Source organism: Idiotropiscis lumnitzeri, chromosome 15 (genome assembly GCF_059441095.1).
Source record: "Idiotropiscis lumnitzeri isolate Australia: NSW breed Sydney's pygmy pipehorse chromosome 15, RoL_Ilum_1.0, whole genome shotgun sequence".
Classification (NCBI taxonomy): Eukaryota; Metazoa; Chordata; class Actinopteri; order Syngnathiformes; family Syngnathidae; genus Idiotropiscis; species Idiotropiscis lumnitzeri.
Window position 1 is genome coordinate 8,673,406 of NC_142405.1, and position 11,616 is coordinate 8,685,021.

At 39.5% G+C, this 11,616-nt stretch overlaps 1 protein-coding gene across 4 annotated transcripts in view; it reads left to right on the forward strand.

Moving 5' to 3' along the window:
- LOC148322701 (thyroid hormone receptor alpha) overlaps positions 1-6,887 on the forward strand; it is a 50,888-nt gene extending 44,001 nt beyond the window's left edge. For all 4 annotated transcript variants that reach the window (XM_088316407.1, XM_088316406.1, XM_088316408.1 and 1 more), the window contains one exon: positions 537-6,887. In XM_088316407.1, coding sequence (XP_088172533.1) covers positions 537-787 — 251 coding nt within the window. In that variant the 3' untranslated portion in view covers positions 788-6,887. The remainder of the gene's footprint in view (positions 1-536) is intronic.
- The last annotated feature ends 4,729 nt before the right edge of the window (positions 6,888-11,616 follow it).

Consider the following 11,616-nt stretch of genomic DNA (forward strand, 5'->3'; position numbering starts at 1 on the left):
CTTAGGCCAGGCGTGGGCAAACTACGGCCCGGGGGCCACGTGTGGCCCGTTAAATGTTTTAATCCAGCCCGCCAAACTTGAAAAAAATTCAATGAATTAACCTTGTTAATGTTTTCTTTTCTAAATGCTGTGGTTTTTCACATCCGTATATATTCTTGTCATGCTTTTGTTGACTTTCATTTAAAATGAAATGTATTTTTTTTCTCCGATGAGGTGAGTTTACCAAAACATTCCATCCATCTGCTCCTGGTCCGGCCCCTCTGTCAAATTTTAGAACACATTGTGTTCAATCAAAAAGTTTGCCCAATCACGTCTCAGCTTCAGAATTTGTCAACCGTGTTTTTCAACTGTAGACAGCTCTCTGGTTTACCGTTTTGGTTAGCGCTCTAACTAGTATTACACATTTAGCCTTCCCAAGCAAAACGCAACTCTAAAACTCAGCATCGATATTTCACACAATCTGCTGTTTGAGTTATCGATGTAATGGGAAAAAAACACACCTGTTCCTAAAACACACGTTTTATTTCTCACCCAAGATCGCTCAGGGCTGACAAGTGTGGAGAAGATCGAGCAGTGCCAAGAGGCCTACCTGCTGGCGTTTGAGCACTACATCAACTACCGCAAGCACAACATTCCTCACTTCTGGCCCAAGCTTTTGATGAAGGTAACAGACCTGCGCATGATCGGAGCGTGCCACGCCAGCCGCTTCCTCCACATGAAGGTGGAGTGTCCCAACGAACTCTTTCCCCCGCTCTTCTTGGAGGTCTTCGAGGACCAGGATGTGTGACTCATAAAACAGTGGCACCCCCTTACAGGAACACCTTGATGTGAAAACAACTCGGTAAAGGGGTGCATTTGGAAAGAAGGAGAGAGAAAAAAATTTTTTTTTCTTCTTTGATGGGAACATTTGGGTTTGGACACCCACCACCTACCACCAGCACTCATCATCACAAGGAAAAAAAAACAAAAAAAAACTAACTTATGTGGCTTCTTTGTCGTGTCACTTTAAAAGGTACAGTTACTTAAACTTTACACTCAAGTAGAACTATATGCAGACAAACAAAAATCCAATAAGCCTAAAGTCTCCCCACTTTCACCTCATACGGTGTGTGACTTTGTTTTTGTTTTTTTGTTTTTTTTTTATCCGGCTCATAATCTCCTCAGACAATCCCACTCCACATGCTTCTTTGCACCTTCCTTCTCCGCAGCGGTGGCCGCCACAGTTCAGCTCGACCCCCCCATTGAGCCGCTGCTACGACAGTGTTCGCCAACCTACCTCCCTCACATAGTGAGCTCTCTTTACACACACACGCACACACACACACACACTCTCCAAAATACAACATAAACGCCTACAATTTTACCTCATAGCTTGTAAAATGTAGTGTCTTATTTATTGGTGGTTTACTGAGAGATCACAACCATGTAGACCTTCAGTCTCTGCTTTTTCCTTTTATAATAAGTCTTAGTATGAAGCCGCAGTACAGTACAATGTATTAGTTGCAATTAAGGCCTGACATGAGAAACAATACAGCTTAAAGCTGCTGTAAGATTTTTTTTTTTTTTTTGCATTATGACGGGCTTTAAGCATAGGCGTAAGATTTTCTTATTTGGGATTCATAATCAGTGGTGGCTGGTGGGATATTTTTAATCTAGACCCGTAGATCACACCATTCGAATCCAATGCAGCAAACGTCCCATCTCGGATTCAAATGAGGAATGGAGGTATTCCAAACACAGAACTTGTCATATACTATATTTTTCGATTTTTATTCCAAGCTGCAAATAAAACCGATTATTTATTAAGATGCTTCTATGGATCTTATTTTTGCTGTTGGTTGTGGTAGCCAATTGGAAAGATGAAGTGGAAAAGAGAATTACTCTAACGACACTTGGCTGCAGGGCAGCACGGGAATTGATTGTGGCGTCGCCATAGAAAGCGCCAAGAGAAATAAGTAGCTTGTGAAGGACTATAGAAAGAAGTGGATTAAAAGAGGCTTGAGACACAGTTTGTTTAAAAAAAAAAAAAAAAAAAAAAAGCCTTATTTGCAAAAGTACTTTCCTATTATGTGCAATAGCTAAATACTAGTTACGTAGTTAAAACAGCCTCGTGAAGACATTTATGTAAGCCTCCCCAAAAATTAGGCCAACGCTGAGCTGTGTTGAACTTGCACTTTTCTTTACCCAAGCTCTTTGTAAGCAAAGAGAAGCTGAGTTGTGAAACATTCACCAAACACTTCTGCCTCCTCTTCAGCTCTAAATAGTGCTCAGAGCCTTAAAAAAATAATTTGGATCAGACTCCGAGAGGTGCTAATTGAGCTGCTGTCTCGATTAGGTTATCTGCTAAGTGTTTCTCAGTTGAGTCATTTATTTCTAGAGTCCCTCGGTCATTTTATCTAATTTGTTGTGGCACTTCAGGAATGTTGCTACCCTCAATATCCTCTTTATTAGCCAGCCGTCGCTGATTATATCCAATCTAAGGCTATGATCTGAAACGATCACATAAGGAATGCCGCAGGGCTCAGGTCATCCCCCTCCAACAACTAACTGACAGTTTTGAAAGTATTTTTTCAGGTTAAGAGTCACATATTTTCCTCAGGAGTTGCAAACCAGAACCAAAGGAGAGTGAATGTTGTCGCCAGGTAAAATGGAACCCAAATTTCAAATCCCTCTGAAATTAGAATGCGACGAAATGTCACCAACACAATAATGGCATACAACAATCCTTGGGGTTGATATGCAAATGACTCCCCTGTGTGGCTGCGGGCGGCGTTGGGATACGATTTGTTGAAATCACCAATTTGCTATGTGCAATAAAAAGCAATGTTAAGAAAAAGAACTATTAGAATGCCTTGTCTCGGCATTCACAAAGTTTTTGGTTTTGCAGCAATTACGTTGCACAATTAGATGTTTTATTTCATTTTGATGTTACATTCCGAGGAAAAAAAAAAATCCCTCTAGAATATTTTAATTTCTTAACTCTTGCAGACTGGTTGCGTAGGAATATTAAGTGTAGTATTATATTACTCATAGACACTAAATAAAGTTTATCTATTCTATCTGCAACATATACCTCCTTTCTAAGCTTCATCTCGCTCACGCCTCACAGATATCATATCTACTTAACGGTCACCGAGCTGCACCGCCACCCGTTCTCTCAATGGGCCATAACGCCGCCATCCACACGATGACACCATCCAACCAGCAGCTCTCGACTCCCGCTGATGCGATTCGTGTAGTTGTCGGGCGGTGGGCGGGGATGATGTCACTTACCTCGTCGTTCAAACTTGTTTCAAATCCCTGCTGAAACGCACCGATTCTACCTCACCTCTCATCTCGGTGCAGCTGCCCTCTCATTTGCAACACGCATGTATAGTCCAGACATACACAGATGCCAACATGTACGGCAGCTCTTTCAAAAAAGGCCGTGGATCATCAGTTGACGGCCAAAGTGGCCCGAGTCCATTTGTGGCACCGACCGGGACTGTTTGTCGTCAGGAATGATGGCCCTGGTTCGCGCGTGATCTCAACATGGATCTGTGTGTGATGCCGGGTTGAGCTGCTCACATGCTCCTTGCTCTGTATGCAAATTCATCGCAACAATTCTAAACAGCAAATGCGCTGTTAATTGTTTCATCGTCTGGAGGAAGGATCTTAAGGTTCCTAATTTTTCCAAACCACCTTTTTTTTTTTTTTTTTTTTAAACTTGTTTTGGACAAAGCCATTTTATGCAATTGAGCATGGACATTTCGAGCAAAGCATACCAGAACCATGTTGCTGACACGTCTGAATTGGGCCTTTTTGACTAAACGGTTCAGATTGAAACTATGGTCAACGTAAAATGGGATTCCAGCAGGAGCCATTTTGGCCTGATTGGATCCAGTCGACAAACTACAGCGGTTGGGGTTAAAGCAACCGCAAGTCGGCAGTATTTGCCTCTGGATTCACCCAAACAAAGAGGAAGGAAACATCACTTGGTGTCATGTGACTTATGGCAAGCCACTAGCAACGTTGCTGCGGGAATTGTTTTCTTGTGAGCTCCTCACTGCTTGTGGCTGCAGAAGAGGACGCTAAGCCATTTTCAGTTTATTTAAAAAAAAATTAAAAAAAAAAAAAAAAAAAAAGCTTCCTGAGCCTATTCCTGAAAATGTACACTTGGAATTCATTACTGCTGAAATCCTCCTCTCCGCAATTGGCTATCAGATTTTTTTTTTCTGCTGCACTAAAACTAAGATGGATGTAATAACTCCAAACACCTTCCTTTATCCCTTCAAAGAACATCTTAACTACCCTGTTTGCCTCAAAGCAATCTTGAATAGGGTTGCAAAAAATAAATTCATAAAACTTTCAAACGGGGAAAAATTGACAGAATTTTAATGAATAAAACGAGATAATAAATGGGGGTGTATATTTTAAATATGTTGCAATAAATCCATTAAAAATCAATCAATTAGAAATCAAAATGCAAAATCTTCCCATTTTTTTTTTTTTGCAATTCATCTGAATATTCCTAAAACGACTTAGTGTTCCCCTGGTAGGTTTGCAGAAATCTCCTCCAAGTGTTCCTTTGCAACCCTAATCGTGACCATATTTGAAGTCAACTTAAGCGCCCACGCAAATGCCGCCTGTTCTCTCACCTCGACATTCCCCTGAGTAAACAAACAAGGGGCCGTTTTCTCAAAGACGTTCTCGATCAGCCATGTTTCCATGGTAACAAGCAAATGCACCTGCAAAACCATAATGCCAAACATTGCTCGCATCATCACACCTTTCAAAGCCGAAAAATCCACACACACACACACACACATGGAACCACATCCGAACTTAATGAGAGAGGCCCCTCACGAAGGCATGGCCTTTAAGTGCCGCCACGCTTTGTTGCTACTTTGCATGGTATTTAAATACAACTGTGAGCACTCTTACCACGAGGGCTCACACACACACATACACACACACACACACGCCCGCACACACACCTGCAGGCACAGCAATAGGATGATCAAGCAGTGCAATTACGCAGGTGCCGTCTCCAAGGCCTGCTGTGCTCTCACCTTTACTGTGAAGGAAAGTCATGCGGCAAGTGGCTCCCTCTTCTGCTCTGTTCATCAACACTCGTTAGTGTAAATATCCGCAAAGCTGCCCATGGCTGGCCATCTCCAATCCGAGCAGTCATGTAGCACACCTTTATTCATATTAGTGATGTCGTGCTGGAGTGTGACGCTTGTGATCAGCCACTAAACTTCATATTCCGCCATTTTTTATTAATTTTTTTAAAAAACTCAGGATCCTCGTCCCTGAGCACAGAGAGCACGTCACGTGTTCCAGTTTAAGGACAACATTGAGGTTCGGCAGCCATTCTTTCTCAACCATGGGAAGAAAAAGGCCCTTCTTCTATGATTAACTATCACCAGCACCACAGAACGCACTGCCTTCAGCCATGATTTCTTGCACCAGCATAGCAGGGAGTCAGACCAACAGTCAGTGGTCATCTTCGTTACCGACAATTGAACCATTTACCTTGCCAGGTACTGCGAGGCCATGTTCAAACGAGTCAAACCACAATCCGTTTTCATTGTTTTGACCTCGGCCGCTCATTTTGCAGCGTCTTATTTTGTGTAAGATGCATATGCTGCATTCAAGATTGATGGGAAATCAGATGCACGCTCCAACCTCAAATGATCAACACATGGCTGACAACCGCGATAAGCTATTCCGATTTTTTTTTTTTTTTTGTCATCTATTTCTATGCAGAACTACAACCAACACTAGTTTCAGGGTATACAAGATCCAAACCCATTTTCACCAGACTGATTTAACTCTTTTACTACCATTGACGGATAAATACGTCAAAGATTCTTTTTTTTTTTTTTTTTTTTTACTCCGCTGGCAGTGAATGTGTTAATAGCACGGGGAATTTTTGTTCCTCTTGCCCAAATAAAATTCCACATCCGTACCACGGAGCTGCAAAAACACTCCTACTTTGCATGCCGTGCCAGTCCAACTCCTGCACGCTTTCTGCTTGTCGTCACTTTCTTATACAAAAGATAATACTCCCTTGGGCGTCTATTCAGGGTGAGGATTTGACTTACGCTGAAGAAGTGTTACCAGTTTATTATCTTAAGCGACAGCCTCGTATGCATTTTGTGACGTACTCTTGCATGAGAAAAAAAAGATGTTTAAACAGGGACGTTAAAAGTAACCTTTCCTTTTCAAAACGTTAGCTGTAGTTTAACAGAGTAGCCAAAACATACATTTTGAGGTAAAAAAAAATCGTATCGTTGGAACTCCGCCTTTAGTAACAGTAGAATTGACCTATATTATGTGTTTGAGCATGGCTTTAGTAGTACACAAGACTATTGAGTTTGTGTTCGCTGTTGCCTCACGGCAAGATATTTGTTTGCATATCCTTTGCTAGTTTCCTTTAAAATCCCAAAAGGAAATGAAAGTGTTATGCCAACCACTGACCACTGAACTTTCCCCGCGTCTGTCACTTTGTATACTCGTTACGTTATACCTCATGTTTACGATAAATTAAACTGTGAACTTAATGCCAGGCTATAAAACTTCACTTTAAAGCCTCAACTCATGCGCCTGCTTCAAAACTGCTTTTTACTTACCCAGGGAAATCATCTGTTAGTCAGCGTCCTCTCTGTCCTCGGCACATTTGTCCGTCCTGATCCTTTGTAATGGCAAGCCTCCTCCTTGTCTTATTTTTAATAAGAATAATGCATCGACGTAAGCCTAGCCCTGCACTCCCAACATCCTCACGGAGGCCTGCCCTAAATCATTCGTTTGGTGTAGAAAAATGACAATCCTCTATTGGGATCTGTCCACATGTGGAATGTAAAATAATTGTCTCATTAATAACACGGTGTGAAGTCCCACACTCATGTTGCCGAATTTGATGTTGACCATTGTGCACCACTTTCCTAGTTCTTATGCTCGGCTGGGTCAGTTTGCATAATGTGAGAAAGCCAGGATTGAGTTGTATATTATATATATATATATATATATTTTATGATGTATACAGGTGTGGAGTTGATGACGAAAAGAAAAAATGTTTTTTTTTCATTCTGCTCCTTTGACTTCAATTTATGTGATTGTGGTGTCAAGAGAATGTGTCTATTTTTGTGTTCATTGTCGGTGCGGTTGGAATGGTCTCCATTAAATTAAGTATATATATATATATATATATATATAAATATATTAGGGCTGTCAAAATTAACTTAGAAAAATGAAAAATAATTTGCGCACTTTGCTTTGCAGAGCCAAATTAAAATACTGTACCATATTAACTTTACTTCTTCGGCATCTCAGAACAAAACACCCTGATCAAGTTGCCACTTTTATTATTTAAAAGAAATTCAATCGTTTGACAGCACTAATATACATACATATGTTTGCCTGTGTGTGATGTGTGTGGGTTTTTTTTAGCATGTATCATTTCAGCCCTAGTATTAAAATATGAACCAGTTAATCGTTATTAACTTTTTATGCCATTTTCCTTTTAAGACAACAAAGGAGTATTCGAGCCACACTAAAAAAATAAATAAATAAATTTTTGAAAACGGAAAATAATTCTTAATATTTATAGAATAATGTAATACAAGAAGAAGGCATACAAAATTGAAGTGGTAATTACAAGCATAACGTATATACGCACCAAGGTGACGACTTTTTGAGGATCTTTACAAGTTACACTTAAACAAACGAATTCGTAATGACGAACTCTCATCAGTACCTTTGCGTCTGTTCCTGTAAAAGAATTACAAACTAAAATGGCCTATTTTGCTACGTTTGTTCAGTCAGTCAAGTGTTTTAACAAACATTTGATTATATTACCTAATATCGAGTCTCTTAAAAAAACAACCGCTGCAGTCGGTCTCAGACGGTTCGTTTGTCAACATTGGCTCATTCCTGTTACGACTTTCTTCTCCTCGTATGACTTATTTTATTTTTCAAAATTTCTTACCTATTCATTGATGAGCATGCAATTCCTCGAAGAGACTCATGTTTACAGTTTTGCAACTTCCATTTTCAACTTGTACAATGAATCCATTTATATCAGTGTTGTATCCATTTCCAATACAATTCAGGTAGGAGGGAGAATGTTGTGAGTTTTCTGTAAACTTTGGAATTTTAGGCGGTTGAACTCAATGTGAGGTATATCACCGATGCATTTGCTTTTAAAAAAAAATATACTAGATGCTTTGGGGCTTTAGGATCGCTTGACACTCATTGGACTTGGCACTCGGGTCCATCCTGTGTAAGTTAAAGTATCAGTATTTATAGTATCTCAATGTTGTGATAAGAATCTTGCTGTTTGTTGATGGGGGGGAAAAAAAAAATTGTACAATTTCCAGGTAGCATCAAAACCGATTTTAACCTTTCATGAAACATTTCGCCGCTTTGCACGAAAGTACCAGAGAGAGTTTGTGACCGGACTGTTTTGCTCCTGCTCCAATTCCAGGGATGTAACCAAGACTGGGCAAAGGAATGTGTTTTAAAAGACGCATACATTTGTGAATCACGAAGCATCTGTGAAGGATTGTAAGATACACTGTCGTGTCAATGTTTGTGACTTTAAAAAAAAAACGAACTGCACTTCCTCTGTTATGTCTCGAAGCATACGCATGACATATGAAGCCATTCTTTGACTATTTAGCATCAGATGGCAGATTTTTCCTTCTCTGCCTCGAGTCAACCAAGAGAGGACTGCACCATCACGAGAGCAGGAGTGCAAACTACAATAACTCGGCCAAAGACAACATCTATTATTGGCTAAGAAGTACAAAAAAAAAAAAAAAAAAGGTCAAAAGAGGGTTTCTGCTCTCTTGAAGTTCAAAAGTAACGCAATTTCCTTCCGTTTATTTCCGAGGCCGTTCAGTTGTGCCTTGAATGAGAGATTTAGGACACAAAAGTCCCAGACTGCTGTTATTGCCATGATGGAGATGTCCTCTCTTGCTTTTGTGTCGTCCTTTTCACTGTGACTGTATATTGCCCGGACTCGTGAGACGACGTGAGGCTGCTTCCGAACGGAGAAGCTCTCACTATTTTTTGGGCACAGCGTGAAGTTGAATGTAAAAGTTGAGAGAATTGCAGGTCTAAAAGCCCCCCCCCCCCCCCGTGAATATTTGAAGGTGTATTTGATACACGAGTGCTGCTTGTGGGTTTATCATGGGCACGGTTGTTTTGTCTGTCTGTCTTTTTTTTTTTTTCTTCTTTTTCAGTGACAAATCAGTGTGGCACAATCAAGGAATGGCTTCTGAAAAGCTATTTGTGTTTGTGGCTCTGTGATATATATTTTCAGCATTATAAAAAAAAATTATTTGGTATCAATATACATTTCTTGTTGGTGATTTTTGTTTGTTGCTTTCTTTCCTTTCGCACCCAAGATAACGAACGTGAATAATACACAAACACCACAATATCTATTACACTAATTGTGCGTACTTACTTGCATTGGGCACATTCATGGGGAAAAAGAAAGAAGAACAACGAGGCGAATAATAATGAGACAGATAAAGGTAATAAGATTTGAATTGTAAATTAGCCAACTAATGATTTTTATAAAGATTGTGGTTTAATGTTTTGTTGTGTTTTAAATGTATTATTTTCGCATTAAAATTGCTATTGGATGTGAATAATGTTTAAACAGTTGGCACACAATGTGGAGTTGTAAAATCATTACCACGAGACATTAAGATTGCATTGCGCTGAGCCCTACATTTTAAACTCAAGAAAATATCACGCCAAGCAAAAACATGTCCCGAAAGGTACATAAACTGAAATAGGGATGATATTGTGTTGATTTGCTCACCAAGTGTATTTAGTCTGAGATCATTTAGTTGAGCACAAACCTGTTATTCTATTGTATAACTGACAAAAGGTTTATACACAAACTAATTTTCCCTTGTGCCGTGGAGTGGAAGAACATGGTAAATGGAAACTTCCTGATTGGTCTGGTCTATTTTTTTAATTTTTTTTAATTAGGCTTTAATTGCTATCACATGGCTCACTTCAGAATGTGCATTGTCACGCAGCTCGTTTTTTCCCCACTTGCTGCTGTCTCAGATTGTGTAAACACTTGGCTACATTCAGTGAGGGATTTTTATTTGAAGGTCAGGCTTCAATTGCATGTTAGGTGTTATTTGAAATGTGGTCCGAGAATGTCTGTGATGCTTTACCACAAATAGTTTGCAGCCTTTCTTTTTTGAGGTGCAGGCATCAAAGTACAATTTGTACTGAAATGTAGGTCGAACGTGTTTGTGCTAGTTTCGGGGATATTTGTGTCTTGGGTGTTGTTTTGTGTTTCAACAGGAACTGTTAATGGTTTAAAGTTGTGTTTAAAAGTCGCTTTAATGTTTCGCCGTTTTTGGGGAATACATTTATTCATGTTCCTGCATTGTTGTATAGTATTTTTATTTATTTATTATTAAATAAATAAATAAATATATGTGTGTATATATATATATTTATATAATTTATTTATTTATTTTTTTAATTTTTTTTTTAATATAGTTTTATTCATGGTTCAGATAATGGTATGCAAAACCTTGTATTACCGCAAATTAATTTGGGCGTGCAGACAGGTGAGTGTAGATGGCGTAGCCTTCATCATCCAATTATGGTCTTCCCCCCAACAATTATGTGTCAGACTCAAGTGTTATAACCTGCAGGCTGCAGCTTGTGGTTTGTTTAGGCTAAGTTTTGTTTTCATTCACTGGATTTACAGATACAAAATGTTCACTCCAATTGGGGTGAATAATTCCCTGCGGCACATCTGATGAGCTCTCACTCCACACTGGTTAGGAATAACATCAGCTTGAAATCCGAATGACATGAATGACACCAACCAAAATGTTCAGGATAAAACGAGCAGGATCTACTGCCATCCTTCCTGATATTAAAAAAATCGAGAGTGTGTTTTGATTTGTCATTGCCAAGTAGAAAAAAAAAACAGCATAAAATCTGTTGACACCAATAATAAAAAGAACGGCATGTGCACCACAAAGTCAGGCGTGTTTAGGCTCGATATGACGAGGCTCACCTCCCATTCCGATGTAGTAATCTGAAAGTACGTTCCTATCTAACATGCCCACATCGCTCACGTCATCGCAATTAATGGTGAGTACATTTTTTTTTTTTTTTTTTTAGTTTTACAGTGCAACCTAATTTTCATCTTTCTATTTGCAAAAATGTTACCCCTCTGTCGCGCATCAATCAGAGTGGCTGATTGTTCTGTTTTACAAAAAAATGCTGGTGACCAAGTTCATAGCAAATAGTTACTTTTTAAAATCAAACATCTACTGCGCACTGGATGCACATGGAACTTACTAAGAACAGTTTGTCCAAAAACAATCCAATGCAACTATTAAAACATAATTGCTCAATAGGAATATTATTTGATCATTTTAAAGTGCTGCCACGCTGCTCAACTCTGAACGTAGCTCGGTAAGTTTCCAAGTCGAGCAGCGTTTCCATGCCAACGACACTATACTCTTTGCTTACCAACTAGTTTAGAATTTACATAATACTGAAGCCATCTAACAAGATCCGGTTAGCACATCTGGCTCATAGTCAAATTTTCTGGTTTCCAATCTTGCCTCGGACCTT